The sequence below is a fragment of the Ranitomeya imitator genome, chromosome 8, assembly GCF_032444005.1.
Source record: "Ranitomeya imitator isolate aRanImi1 chromosome 8, aRanImi1.pri, whole genome shotgun sequence".
Taxonomy (NCBI): Eukaryota; Metazoa; Chordata; class Amphibia; order Anura; family Dendrobatidae; genus Ranitomeya; species Ranitomeya imitator.
Window position 1 is genome coordinate 115,705,762 of NC_091289.1, and position 16,193 is coordinate 115,721,954.

Sequence of the window (16,193 nt, forward strand, 5' to 3'; positions counted from 1 at the left end):
AATTCAGATTGTGTTATCAACATATTGTAATGATAGCCTTAAATAAGAAATACTGATGATGGTAAAAGTCAAATAGACACTACAAATTTGTAAATGGTGGCACAGTTTTTATAAATCAGAATGAATTGTCATCTAAGCATTATTTGTCCTATTTGATCAGTAAAGTAGCTGAAATCTCTGATTGAAAGCAGCATTCCAGCATTTTCAATTGCTCATATGGTGCAGTATAGGCTATTATTAGACAATAAAGGAGAGGCTTTAGTGTATGCCTTAAGTATTCTTATTATAGTTGACTAGCTATTGAACCCGTTCTATGCCCGGGTGGCTAGCATTTATATTGGTATATGGTCTCCATCCTGTCATGTGCTGCTCCATCCTGCGTCCCCATCCTGTCATGTGCTGCTCCATCCTGCGTCCCCATCCTGTCATGTGCTGCTCCCATCCTGCGCCTCCATTCTGTCATGTGCTGCTCCCATCCTGCGCCTCCATCCTGCGTCCCCATCCTGTCATGTGCTGCTCCCATCCTGCGCCTCCATTCTGTCATTTGCTGCTCCCATCCTGTCATGTGCTGCTCCCATCCTGCGCCCCCATTCTGTCATGTGCTGCTCCCATCCTGCGCCCCCATTCTGTCATGTGCTGCTCCCATCCTGCGCCCCAGTTCTGTCATGTGCTGCTCCCATCCTGCGCCCCCGTTCTGTCATGTGCTGCTTCCATCCTGCACCCCTGTTCTGTCATGTGCTGCTCCCATCCTGCGCCCCCGTCCTGTCATGTGCTCCTCCCATCCTGCACCCCCATTCTGTCATGTGCTGCTCCCATCCTGCGCCTCCATTCTGTCATGTGCTGCTCCCATCCTGCACCCCCGTTCTGTCATGTGCTGCTTCCATCCTGCACCCCCGTTCTGTCATGTGCTGCTCCCATCCTGCACCCCCGTTCTGTCATGTGCTGCACCCCCGTTCTGTCATGTGCTGCTTCCATCCTGCGCCCCCGTTCTGTCATGTGCTGCTCCCATCCTGCGCCTCCGTTCTGTCATGTGCTGCTCCCATCCTGCACCCCCGTTCTGTCATGTGCTGCTCCCATCCTGCACCCCTGTTCTGTCATGTGCTGCTCCCATCCTGCACCCCCGTTCTGTCATGTGCTGCTTCCATCCTGCGCCCCCGTTCTGTCATGTGCTGCTCCCATCCTGCGGCACAGTTCTTTAATTTGCTGCTCCCATTCATATGCCCCATACGCTGCTCCATAAGATGCTCCATAGTATATGCCCCGTATCAGATGGCGTAAGTAACAAATAGCTGTGGCATGAAGTGCCACAGCCTCATGCCACAGCAATTTGTTACTTGCGCCACCTGATTCCTTTCCGCCGCTATTTTCTTGGTCCTCCTGCTGGCGGAATCGGCGCCTGCGCAGTCCGCGCTTTCCGGCGCCATTTTCTTGAAGACACACTAAGGCGCGGTTTCCGGCAGCAGGACCAAGAAAATGGCGGCGGAAAGGAATCAGGTGGCGTAAATAACAAATTTCTGTGGCATGAAGTGCCACAGCTTCATGCCACAGCAATTTGTTACTTACTTGTTACTTACCATTTTCTTCGTCCTCCTGCTGCCGGAAGACACACCTGCAGTGCGCAGATGCCGCCATTTTCTTTGTCCTGTGTCTTCAAGAAAATGGCGCCGGAAAGCGCGGACTGCGCAGGTGCCGATTCCGGAAGCAGGAATCGGCGCCTGTGCAGTCCGCGCTTTCTGGCGCTATTTTCTTGAAGACACACTGCAGTGCGCAGGTGCCGCCATTATCTTTGTCCTGCTGCCGGAATCGGCACCTGCGCACTGCAGTGTGTCTTCAATAAAATGGCGCCGGAAAGTGCAGACTGCGCAGGCGCCGATTCCTGCTGCTGGGATCGGCGCCTGCGCAGTCCGCGCTTTCCGGCGCCATTTTCTTGAAGACACACTCCGGCTCCTCTGCCTGTGACTGGTCAGTCAGAGGGCGGCGCCGGCGCGCATTAAGCGCATCATCGCGCCCTCTGAACTGTGAACGTCACAGCAGAGGACCCGGGAGACGGAGCCGCACGCAGCGCTGGAACGGGGGACAGGTGAATATACTTACCCTCCTGGCGGTCCCTGACTCTCTGGTGGAGATCGCGGTGTGCGTTCAGTGTTTACGCATACCGCGATCTCCTGGGAGCGTCACTCTGTGGGGGCCAGACTGCGCCGGCGCTTGCGCTTGCGCAGTCTATAAAGGCTTCGGACAGAGTGACGCTCCCAGCGTTATATTATAGATGTGCCACATGTAAGTTGTCTACCAAATTAATACTTTCTTCCCTCTGATATGGTTCCCCTAAAGCAGACTATGTTTTCCATTATGAAGACCATCCTGATTGGATACAACTTGTAGCTGTGTGTTGGTGTTAACTAAGTACCATAGCTAATTCACTTGTACTATTACTATTTACTCTTTTACTTACTGCAGAGTATTTTCTCATTGTTTTAATCTATGTTTTGCCTCTGGTAAATGGCCACAGTGTGAATGTTCACCTACACATTGCACTTATTCCAACATGTTTGTTGTGTATTTTGGCTAAAATATACCGGTAAACAAATTCCTTATATATTCTTCAACCCTGTAGTGTTGGTGGCGAAAATAGAGGTGTCAGTCCTTGTGGGGTGCACTTACAGTGGGGCAAAAAAGTATTTAGTCAGTCAGCAATAGTGCAAGTTCCACCACTTAAAAAGATGAGAGGCATCTGTAATTTACATCATAGGTAGACCTCAACTATGGGAGACAAACTGAGAAAAAAAAATCCAGAAAATCATATTGTCTGTTTTTTTAACATTTTATTTGCATATTATGGTGGAAAATAAGTATTTGGTCAGAAACAAAATTTCATCTCAATACTTTGTAATATATCCTTTGTTGGCAATGACAGAGGTCAAAAGTTTTCTGTAAGTCTTCACAAGGTTGCCACACACTGTTGTTGGTATGTTGGCCCATTCCTCCATGCAGATCTCCTCTAGAGCAGTGATGTTTTTGGCTTTTCGCTTGGCAACACGGACTTTCAACTCCCTCCAAAGGTTTTCTATAGGGTTGAGATCTGGAGACTGGCTAGGCCACTCCAGGACCTTGAAATGCTTCTTACGAAGCCACTCCTTCTTTGCCCTGGCGGTGTGCTTTGGATCATTGTCATGTTGAAAGACCCAGCCACGTTTCATCTTCAATGCCCTTGCTGATGGAAGGAGGTTTGCACTCAAAATCTCACGATACATGGCCCCATTCATTCTTTCATGTACCCGGATCAGTCGTCCTGGCCCCTTTGCAGAGAAACAGCCCCAAAGCATGATGTTTCCACCACCATGCTTTACAGTAGGTATGGTGTTTGATGGATGCAACTCAGTATTCTTTTTCCTCCAAACATGACAAGTTGTGTTTCTACCAAACAGTTCCAGTTTGGTTTCATCAGACCATAGGACATTCTCTGAAAACTCCTCTGGATCATCCAAATGCTCTCTAGCAAACTTCAGACGGGCCCGGACATGTACTGGCTTAAGCAGTGGGACACGTCTGGCACTGCAGGATCTGAGTCCATGGTGGCGTAGTGTGTTACTTATGGTAGGCCTTGTTACATTGGTCCCAGCTCTCTGCAGTTCATTCACTAGGTCCCCCTGCGTGGTTCTGGGATTTTTGCTCACCGTTCTTGTGATCATTCTGACCCCACGGGGTGGGATTTTGCGTGGAGCCCCAGATCGAGGGAGATTATCAGTGGTCTTGTATGTCTTCCATTTTCTAATTATTGCTCCCACTGTTGATTTCTTCACTCCAAGCTGGTTGGCTATTGCAGATTCAGTCTTCCCAGCCTGGTGCAGGGCTACAATTTTGTTTCTGGTGTCCTTTGACAGCTCTTTGGTCTTCACCATAGTGGAGTTTGGAGTCAGACTGTTTGAGGGTGTGCACAGGTGTCTTTTTATACTGATAACAAGTTTAAACAGGTGCCATTACTACAGGTAATGAGTGGAGGAAAGAGGAGACTCTTAAAGAAGAAGTTACAGGTCTGTGAGAGCCAGGAATCTTGATTGTTTGTTTCTGACCAAATACTTATTTTCCACCATAATATGCAAATAAAATGTTAAAAAAACCGACAATATGATTTTCTGGATTTTTTTTTCTCAGCTTGTCTCCCATAGTTGAGGTCTACCTATGATGTAAACTACAGACGCCTCTCATCTTTTTAAGTGGTGGAACTTGCACAATTGCTGACTGACTAAATACTTTTTTGCCCCACTGTATATAGTGCGGGTCAGCCCGCCTGATTTCATAGTATGGGTGTCACTGATAGGCTATAAGCCAGACACTGCACACTACACGTATCTGTTTGTGTGGATGATCATCATCTTTTTGCACATGTGCTACCTCTGACATTTATCATGGGGCAAGCTACATCCTGCAGAGTATTGCTGTTATGACCAGTTATTGGTAAGTAGGGCCTCTTTCTTTCTGTAATTTTCTTGGATTTGATATCCTTGTTGGTGTATTGCTGATAATTTTAGTGTAGTGGCTCACAAGACCTTGATGACCATTGTCATAGGTTGTAAGTGTCCATACTTGGGCCAAAGTGTGAAACTAATATGTTAAGTAATTTTCTTGCTTGCAAGCTGCAGCCAGGCCTTGTAGTGTGTGAGGAGAAATGTGGTGTCTCTACCTGTGGGGTGTACTTATAGAGTGATGGGTAGCCCACCTGATCTAATATTATGGGTGATGCCATAGGTTGTTAGACGGCATGGTGCAATACACGTATCTGTGTGACTGACAGCTTTTGTAACTCTTCTCTATGTGCATTTATAATACCAAGCAATCAGCCCTTGCCTGGATGATAGGTGTCAGTGTACCCTACATGATGTAGCCTGTCACCTGATATAACACAACTCTCACATATAAATAAGAAATAATAGGCCAGGTAAATGAAACTGTCTAAAAGAAAAACTGTCTTTGCTGATCATAACAACCAAACAAAGCGCAGCTTTCATTTCATGAAAGCAGAATGCAAAATGAAAGCTGCTCTATGATTGGCTGCTTTGTGCAACTAAAGGTACCGTCACACTAAGCGACGCTGCAGCGATACCGACAACGATGTCGATCGCTGCAGCGTCGCTGTTTGGTCGCTGGAGAGCTGTCACACAGACAGCTCTCCAGCGACCAACGATCCCGAAGTCCCCTGGTAACCAGGGTAAACATCGGGTTACTAAGCGCAGGGCCGCGCTTAGTAACCCGATGTTTACCCTGGTTACCAGCGTAAACGTTAAAAGAACAAACACTACATACTTAACTTCCGTGTCTGTCCTCTGGCACTCTGCTTTCCTCTGCACTGTCAGTGCCGGTCAGCCGGAAAGCAGAGCGGTGACGTCACCGCTGTGCTTTCCGGCTGGCCGACGCTCACAGCCAGTGCAGAGAAGCACAGCGCCGGAGGACAGACACGGAAGGTAAGTATGTAGTGTTTGTTTTTTTAACGTTTACGCTGGTAACCAGGGTAAACATCGGGTTACTAAGCGCGGCACTGCGCTTAGTAACCCGAAGTTTACCCTGGTTGCCAGTGAAGACATCGCTGAATCGGTGTCACACACGCCAATTCAGCGATGTCAGCAGGGAGTCCAGCGACTAAATAAAGTTCTGGACTTTCCTCAGCGACCAACGATCTCCCAGCAGGGGCCTGATCGTTGGTCGCTGTCACACATAACGATTTCCTTAACGATATCTTTGCTACGTCACAAAAAGCAATGATATCGTTAACGATATCATTATGTGTGAAGGTTCCTTAAGACACTTTTGGAAGTCTTTACCCATTTGTTTACTAGCATAGATGGACAATAAGATGGACAGGAAATGTGGAGCTGGGAGGGGAGCGGAAGTGTCTGAGAGCGGCCAGGAGGGATATATAGGCAATGATGTCATCCTGAAGTTCACAGGAAATCAGAGACTGACTTCCTGTCTACACATTGGAGCATGTATTGGTCTGGTTGTCAGACTGGAAGTCACATGGTCTAACTTATTATAATCAACGGGGGATGATTTCAATAACAGAGAGAGAAAATTGATGGTGAGTATGCATTATAAGTGCAAAGAAATTTGTTGAGCCGCTTCTATAATTGTAAACAATCAGAAACATTTCCAGTCTAATACCAATAGTCTATAAAACCCTTAGGTGAGGCAGGTTAATGCTTTAATATAATCTAATATCTCTCAAAAATGACATTCAATTGTTAGAACGAAAACACAAAACAATGTCACATTAGGAAGCTACAGTAAAAGACATTCATTTCCAGTACAAGACGCTTGCAGCTCTTACAAAAATGGCAGTTTCCTTCGAAAGATCCTACATGAAGGGCCAGACCTTTCCAGCCTGGTAAACTATGCCCGAAAATAGAGAAAGAACACTGATACAACAGCTTACAGACATTAGCCAGAACGAAATGTACAGTCCAAGGTATATATTATTGGACAGGTGTTGACTTGCACCTCTCAGCAATAGATTTACTATTTTCATGGCTGAATGATGTTACCGTCACAAATCAGTTCTTAATTCAATGAAGCTGATGAAATATCAAAGCTGCGTGTCGTCCCTGGAGTCTTGCCCGCTTGTGTTACAAAAGCTGCTTTTCCGGCTGGATGCATTGGCTGGAACATATGATAGAGGATCTGGTCTGATCAGGTAGCTACAAAGGACAGAAAGAAGCAAAATTATTTTCTTATATTTAGAATGTATTGATATAAACAGAAAACTAAACCAAATTCCTAGGGGCTACCAGAGCTGAAAAATATAGGAGGTATAACGGTGAAAAGTTATATTTCGGAGAACAAAAATAGGATAACATCTGCTTTTCTAAAAAAAAAAAAAAAAAATAATGATTCCATAACAAAGATACTGTTCATAAAATGTTACTTAAAGTGCTAAAGATTGAAATAAAGATTCTTTGTTGTCAGCAGCTTGTAGCCAGGGTCTGCTGTGAAAATGGATGTGAACATAACTATTGGCTATAAATTCTGCATTATTTGACAGTTTATGCTCAATTCCAGAACCCTGATTTGAGAAATCAGTGTAAAATTGGGGGTCCCACACTATGACATCACAAGCTTGAACATAGTGTTTTGTTTGTCGCTCTAAGCCTGATTGTGGCCATTCCCACACTAAATATAAGAGAGGGTATTACACATGTTCCACCATGCTTCAAAAACAGACTGGTCACTGACAGTGGTCATTTGGCCTTGATCTCTTTAACAATAGCAGGTTATAAGATGGTGGCCTATTTGTAGTAGAATGCTAGTAAACTAAGTTTATAACAGTAAATGCATGCTTTAAATCCAGTCTCAGTCACAATGGGCCGTGCGAAAATGGCAGTGCTAAAGTTTAAGATTAATGAATATGGCCCATAGGCTTCAGTGAGATGCTTTTGTAGAGCAATTTCACATTACCTAATTAGAACCTTAATACAATTTCACAGTTCGCTGAGTGAGTTTTACCACTTTTCCTTCACCTGTATTACCAGGTCAAGCTTAATGGATGCAGGCACGGCACAACCTGACATTTTACTAGTTGCTAGAAACTCTAGGACGAAGAAATTCATTTAGGTTAATTTCACACATCCAACATTGAAAGACCAAGTGAAGGTCATAATGTTTGAACTGACTTCAGGTCTCCTGATCCAAACAAAACAGCCTCATATATGCTTTGTGAGGATGGTCTGGCTTTGGGTCTTCTGAACCACACTGAACAGACATCGCAGTCCCTACTCAGAGTACAGGCACTCAGAAGACAATGGTGCAGCCTGAGAAGAGCCACTTCAGTAAGGGATCCTCCCCTTACTGCTATTCAGGAGACCTTTATAAGTTTAAATTGGGACTCACTAAGAGCCACTGGCTCCTCCAACCTTCTCGCTATCACTCTTACTCAGACAGGACTCTGATTGCCGTATGTGGAGTCGGGAAGGAATTTTTTTCCAGAGTGTGGAGCTTACTCTTTGCCACATGGGTTTTTTTTACCTTCCTCTGGATCAACATGTTAGGGCATTTTAGGTTAGGTTATGGGTTGAAATAGATGGACTTAAAGTCTTCCTTCAACCTTAATAAGTATGTTACTATATTACATACTAAGAGTAAACTTATTTGGGGCGCCACACAGAACACATCACAATTGACATCAGACACACTAGGGACTTTTTTAAACAGATATGTACACAATATCACTCATGCATGCTATGAAGTCAAAGGCTCTACAAAAATGCAAGGTGGCTTCTGGTAGTTCATCTCTTCATTTTATTTTTAGGATATTGTATGTAGAAATTTTGCATACTGTATGTCATACATTCTTTAAAAGGAAAACACTATTGTGAGTTTTTGGCCAGCTTCGTTAGCCAAAGCCTGAAGTGGACTACGAAACTAAAAAAAATAAATATTACTGATAGACAAATACTTCTTGTTGTGTCCAATTCTTGCTATGGCTAAAAAAAACTGCTTTGAAACAGTGTAATTAAAAAAATCCCTCTTTATACTCACTAATACCTTAAAAACACATCATTTTTTGATCAATGTTTATAACAGTAGTTACTACACAATACAGGAGAGGTGCAAATCTCTCAATTATTGATTTCTATCAGTGGTTCTATTCCTATTCTGAGAAACTACCACTTTAAACCCTCAGCCGCTACTTCTAGTTGCCAGTTATAAATGTGACTTACCCAGGTTTGCGTTCCCGTTACCTATTTACATAGTTTTCTTGCATATCTCCTTCTATTCCGTTAGCTTGATTACTGTTACTGATCTTGGCATTCTCCTGACCACATGCCAGCTGTCCAATTTTGTCCCTGACTGACAGCCCGGATACAATCTGGTTTGTAACCCTTCTATCTGCAACTTGCTCCACCAGCCAAAAGCCACACTTTAAATCTAACCAAGGGGTCCCTGAGTAAGTTCAGATTTATGTAAAAAGGTTGAAAGGGAAATGCCAGTGTTCTCTTGGGTCCTGCTACATGTAGTGGCTAGTACAAACTGTAGATAGAAGCCCAATTAAGAGCTGCTAGCCTTCCTCTAAAAGTGCATATTACATACCCCCAGAGCTTTTCCCGGTGTTTATTAGAAGACTGACATATACTTGATCCTTTTTTAAACTAGAGAGGTTTGAAGAGCTTAGTATGATTATGATTTCATCATTTAAAGGTATAAAATCTGACCCATATTTGGATTTCTGCCATGAGTATGCAGATCTGCATTAAAACTATCAACATTAATATTCAATAGGGCTAATCCTTGGGCTTTCTACACAGAATTTACAGAGAAATAACTATTCTACTTTTTTTCCCTGCTATTTATTAGATGGCAACAAAAAAATACCAGATTTTTTCACTGTATGTGAGCATGGTTGTAGAGACCCCATACATATATAAAATGTGGGCTGCAGTGTACCCTAATATCAGGATCTGAGAAGTATCACCATGTGTAGTTGCTAAGGACTCCAGGACTCCCGAGCCTATTGTAAAAATAAAATTCATAGCAACTGAGTAATAACCACATTACGTCCTCCCTTTTGTGCTGTAAATTAATTTAAAATTTTGCAAAAAATGTTTCGTTAAATATCATATTGGATAATGAACTCTATGACTGCAGATATAGTTTTCGTCTAACCACTGGACTATAAAACATGAAGAATTTAAGCATATTGAAATTTGTGAAACAGCTATTAAAAATATTAAGGTGTCACATAGTTAGGAGCCGACCTCGCTTTCCACTTTACATTTTAATGGCTTTTAATTCACTCTGGCTTGAAATGTTCAGCCATGCTGAATAAGTGCTTTTTTAACAGCCGCTGGAGAACTGCACTTTGTGGAAGTGTTTAAATACTTGCTTTGCTAACTCAGTCCTGAGAACACTCTTCACTGTTCAGGAAATAACTGTCAGCGTGCACCAAATTAGCGGTAAATGATGACCCGCCACCAATTTACATTGAGAAATAACAAACAGGTTAACATCCATCTGCAAAGCTTTTAAACCTTGTGCTGGAGCATGTAGGCAGGAATATTGCTTACCCCATTAAGGAGAGATTTTTTACTTTATTAAATAAAGGTATCGTGAATAGTGAGACTGCAGAATTTCTGTCGGAAATTGCAATTCCAGGTTTCTTGTCTAGACTTTAGAAAACTTCAAAGCACCATTCTAGCATTTTTTTTATTTCAGCTCTGGAGTAGTGCCACTATTGTAAGTTTTCTGGACCCTCGTAAAATACTTACCAGCTGCGATCCTCAGCTCCTTGAGGCGCTGCTCACATCCTGATCCACCATCTTGTGACCAATACTTCTGACTTATGGTAAGTCAGAAATAGTGGTCACAATCTCTCAGTGTAAGTCTTTGAAAGCCTTGTTCTAGCTCTCATAGACTTCCATTGAGTTTTGGCTTTTCAGCTTTCCAGCAAACGCTGGAGCAATCTGTCAGGTCACAACTTGCAGAAAATAACTGTCACGATGCATAGAACAGATGGCTGGTAGATGTGATACTAGGTGCAGGGAGCTTACATAAGTAGCAACACCCCAGAGGTAAAATTAAAAAAACACTTCAATGGTGCTTTGATAGTATAAATATGAAAATAATCAGTTCTACCTAACCAAAGATGAAGCCCAAGATGGTTATGACAAGGAAATATTATTCAATGAATGTGTATCGGAAATGCTTCATCTGTCAACAACTGATGACCACAGATATTGGTTGAGATTTAGTAATACTAAGGGCTCATACTCACATGCAAGAAACTCGGATAAGTCTCACACATCAATACCCAGCACTGCACCCGCCACTCAGGAGCGGAGCGTGCGGCTGCATGTATTGCTACGTGGCCACATGCTCCGATCTGAGTGCTGGGTGCAGTGCCGGGTATTGACGTGCGAGACTCATCCGAGTTTCTCGCATGTGGGCATGAGCCCTAAAGCTCAAGCTAAGCTATGTTTAAGAATAAATGGCAGATGAGCCTAAATGCCACATCTTATAGACAGCTTGTAGGCTTTGATAAATCTGCTCTATAGTTTTAATTGCATATGATGAGAACATGGCTATGAGTTGTTCCCCGAACTGCACAACATCATTACTAAAACAAGCTACCTTAAATATTAGCTAATTGCTGCACATCATTTTGGGTACTGCTAGGAAATTATAAATTAAATGGTGTAATTGCATATAGATGGTTGCCCCTAAAGCATTAGTCACTTCTCTATATCATTCCTGTAAAACCTTTTCATTGAGTGTGGATGAATCTAAATTACCATACACAACAATATCCAAATCAAAACTAAATGTTACACCTGTTTTAAAGATTAATTATACTTTTTAATTGTATATCATCCTTGAAATTTAGGGAGATAGGGTATTGATAATATAATAGTGTCATCACTCAGTTTTTTGCTAACTTTCCACCTGTGATGACATGTTGACCATGCCCTTGAGACCCAGTTGACTAACGATCATATTTTGGAAAATGTGAAAGTCATATAGATCCTGATACTTGCCCATTTTCCTGTTTCCAGCACACTAACCTAAGATATGAATACTTGCATATACAGGGTGGGCCATGTACATGGATACACCTAAATAAAATGGGAATGGTTGGTGACATCAACTTCCTGTTTGTGGCACATTAGTATATGGGAGGGGGAAAGTTTTTCAAGATGGGTGATGACCATGGCAGCCATTTTGAAGTCAGCCATTTTGGATCCAACTTTATTTTATCCATTGGGAAGAGGGTCATGTGACACTTCAAACTTATTGAGGATTTCCCAAGAAAAAACAATGATGTGCTTGGTTTTAACATAACTTTATTCTTTCATAAGTTATTTACAAGTTTCTCTTTGTTTACAGCCATTGACGTGTCGCAGTGGTTAATGCGTGAGTAGCAGATAGAAATTGTGTTGATGTCTGGTGAACGCAGTACCCAGTTCATTGTAGCAGATTTCAATGCAAGATAGCCTACGCAAGAAAACTGTCACCATTCCCATTTTATTTAGGTGTATCCATATAAATGGCCCGCCCAAAAAAGTTTGCCTCAACACTGAACTTAATGCTCTGTGTAAACTGAGGGTCCCGTAACAATTTTTGTTTTGCCCATTCTGCAAATTCAGTGCGCCGATCTGGCATCAGTTGAACGTCCCTTTGGCGGATATTAATTACTCACAAATGGCACCCTGACAAAATGCAGGATGACCCAGATCGGCACTCTGAATTTGCAGAATGGCCAAAACCAAAATTGTAACAGGACCCTCAGTTTACACACAACATTATGTTCAATGATGAAGTAAACTTTTTTGGGTGGGCCATTTATATGGATACACCTAAATAACATGTGAATGGTTGGTAGGTAATATCAACTTCCTGTTTGTGGCACACTAGTATATGGGAAGGGTAAAACTTTTCAAGATGGGTGGTGACCATGGCGGCCATTTTGAAGTTGGCCATTTTGAATCCAGCTTTATTTTTCCAATGGGAAGAGGGTCATGTGACACATCAAACTTATTGAGAATTTCACAAGAAAAACAATGGTGTGCTTGGTTTTAATGTAACTTTATTCCTTCATGATTTACAAGTTTATGACCACTTACAAAATGTGTTTAAAGTGTTGCCCATTATGTTGGATTGTCAATGCAACCCTTTTCTCTCACTCTTGACACACTGATAGCAACACTGCAGAAGAAATGCTAGCACAGGCTTACAGTATCCATTGTTTCAGATGCTGCACATCTCGTATCTTCCCAGCATAGACAATTGCCTTCAGATGACCCCAAAGATATAAGTCTAAGGGGGTCAGATCGGGAGACCTTAGTGGCCATTCAACTGGTCCACAACAACCAATCCACTTTTCAGGAAACTGTTCATGTAGGAATGCTTGGACCTGACACCAATAATGTGGTGGTGCACCATCTTCCTGGAAAAAAATCAGGGAACTTGCCATCTTCAGTGCATAAAGAGGGCAACACTTCATCATGATGGTCATCGTGGGCAAGTTGAATGGCCATTAAGGTCTCCCGATCTCACCCTCTTACACTTTTATCTTTGGGGTCAACTGAAGGCAATTGTCTGTGCTGTGAAGATACAATATGTGCATCATCTGAAACAATGGATACTTGGAGCCTGTGCTAGCATTTCTCCTGCGGTGTTGCTATCAGTGTGTCAAGAGTGGGAGAAGACAGTTGCATTGACAATCCAACACAATGGGCAGCACTTTGAACTCATTTTATCAGTGGTCATAAACTTGTAAATAACTCATGACAGAATAAAGTTATGTTAAAACCAAGCACACTGTTGTTTTTCTTGTGAAATTCTCAATATGTTTGATGTGTCACATGACCCTCTTCCCAATGGAATAAATAAAGTTGGATCCAAAATGGCCGACTTCAAAATGGCTGCAATGGTCACCACCCATGTTGAAAAGTTTTACCCCTCCCATATACTAATGTGCCACAAACAGGAAATTGATATCACCAACCATTCCCATCATATTTAGGTGTATCCATATAAATGGCCCACCCTGTATATACCACAGTTTAACATTTGTCAATGTAACAAGATATTCTATTAGTCTCTTCACAATGTCAGTGATTTCAGGCTACTTTCACACTAGCATCGGTGTCGGCCCGTCGCAGTGCGTCGGGCCGACATACCGATGCATCCTGTGACAATGCAGCACAACGGGGGCAGCGGATGCATTATTACAACTCATCCGCTGCCCCATTGTGAGTTGCGGGGAGGAGGGGTTTAGTTCCGGCCGCGCATGCGTGGTCGGAAATAGCGGACACGATGCACAAAAAAATTTACATGTAACTTTTTTTGTTCCGACGGTCCGCCGCAACACGACGCAACTGTCGCACGACGGCTGTGATGTGTGGCAATGCGTCGCAATGCGTCGCTAATGTTAGTCTATGGGGAAAAAACGCATCCTGCAGCCAACTTTGCAGGATGCGTTTATTTCACCAAAACGATGTATTGCGACGTGCGTCGTACGACGCTAGTGTGAAAGTAGCCTTAATGTTACCGCTAATTGGTGTACATCACCAACCTAATTTGTGATCCTGCAGAACACATCTCTCCTCCCCAGCCTCCTCTATATTTTATTAAAGAACAAGAGAGGGAGGATGAGAAACCTTCACAGCTGGTGCCAGACCAAAGACATTGGGTACAGGAAAAATGACGTTTGTGCTCAGTATCCTATATAAGCTGCTTCTGAAAGTGCATTCTGATATTGGGTGTAGATTCTTGTCAGTTTAACAAGGCAAATATATACAGTAAAACGTACATATATATAGAAAAGTACTACATTTTAAGTTGAAAATGAAAATGGAATTTTATTTGCTCATTTATACAATGTTTCAGTCCAGCGTACTTGAAGATAGATAGATAGATAGATAGATAGACTATATATTGAGACTAAGTTATACATGTACAAAGGACTATTCTGAAGCCAAGAAGTCTGCACATATTGTTGTCCCTTAACTTGCATCCTTCTTGCTGTATGTACAATCTCTCTTAATGATCTGATGGCCCCTTTCTTCTCTACTGCTCATGTAATAAAATGTGTTTCCTTTGTTATTGAGCTTATGTCTAGTGACAAGCAATGATTACTACAAGACTCAAGGATGTGAAAATCAACATGCGCTGTAATGCCGGCTCCTTGCAAACACAAAATGCGGACAGTATTATATACCTAACCACTCCTGAGTGAAGTGTTGCATGAATAAAGAAAAATATAGTGGATGAGATCTCTGCGTTCTCCTCTTGACTTACACAACATCATTCAGTTCCAGTCTGGTGTCCGGGGAAGGATTGATGAGGATGTAGGACAGGGTGTTCTGATGATCATTCATTTCATCTAGAGAAGAAAGTGAAAGGCAAGATTATTCCCAGAAATACTGTGCAATTTCACTGTGTACCATGGGGAAACAGTAGTTTTAAGAAACAAAGATAAATGGTAAAAATTATTATAAAAGACACATGAGAATAAGAAGGATTTTGGTCATTTATTTCTGGAAACAAAGTTAATTAACCCTTTCGCGCCACAGCCTGTTTTTGCTTTCGTGACCAAGCCAATTTTTACAATTCTGATCACTGTCACTTTATGTGATCATAACTCTGCAGCGCTTCAACATATCCCACTGATTCTGAGAATGTTTTTTCGAGACATATTGTACTTCATGATAGTGGTACAATTTGTTCAACATGACTTGCATTTATTTCTGAAAATATCAGAAATTTGACAAAACTTTTGAAAATGTCACAATTTTCAAAATTTTAATCTTTACGTCCTTAAACCAGAGAGATACAGTATGTCACACAAAATAGTTAATAAATAACATTTCTCAAATGTCTACTTTACATCAGCATAATTTTTGAAACATCATTTTTTTGTTACGAAGTTATAAGGGTTAAAGTTGACCAGCAATTTCTCATTTTTTCATAAAATTTACCAAAACCATTTTTTAGGGACCACATCACATTTGAAGTGACTTTGAGAGGCCTATATGACAGAAACTACCCAAAAGTGACAGCATTCTAAAATCTGCACCTCTAGGTGCTCAAAACCACATTCAAGAAGTTTATTAACCTTTCACATGCTTCATAAAAATTAATGGAATGTGGAAAGAAAAAATGATCATGTAACTTTTCACCACAAAAATGTTATTTTAGAGCCATAGTTTCCATTTTCACAAGGCTAACAGAAGAAAATGCACTATAAAATTTGTTGTGTGATTTCTCCTGAGTACGCCGATACCCCTTATATGGAGGAAAACTATTTTTGGGGCGCACTGCAGGGCTTGGAAGGCAAGGAGCACCATTTGACTTTTGAAATACAAAATTGGCTTGAATCAATAGCCGACACTATGTCACATTTGGAGAGCCCCTGAGGTGCCTAAACAGCAGAACCCCCCACAAGTTACCCCATTTTAGAAACTAAACTCTTCATGGAATTTATCTAGATGTGTGGTGAGCACCTTGAAACCTCAGGGGCTTCACAAAATTTTATAATGTTGAGCGGTGAAGAACACATTTTCCCAACAAAAATGTTGTTTCAGCCCCATTTTTTTAAATTTTCTCAATGATAACGGTAGAAAAGGGATGCCAAAATTTGTTCTGCAATTTTCCCAAAGTACGATGGTACCCCATATTTGCTGAAAAATGACTTTTTGGGCGAATGG

General features: G+C 42.1%; 1 protein-coding gene across 1 annotated transcript in view; it reads right to left on the reverse strand.

Moving 5' to 3' along the window:
* Positions 1-5,879: 5,879 nt before the first annotated feature.
* The window catches only part of KCNT2 (potassium sodium-activated channel subfamily T member 2), a 1,033,274-nt gene continuing 1,022,960 nt past the window's right edge, over positions 5,880-16,193 (reverse strand). The window contains exons 28-29 of the mRNA XM_069737282.1: positions 14,785-14,869; positions 5,880-6,689 (exon numbers count right to left, since the gene is read on the reverse strand). Coding sequence (XP_069593383.1) covers positions 6,578-6,689; positions 14,785-14,869 — 197 coding nt within the window. The 3' untranslated portion in view covers positions 5,880-6,577. The remainder of the gene's footprint in view (positions 6,690-14,784; positions 14,870-16,193) is intronic.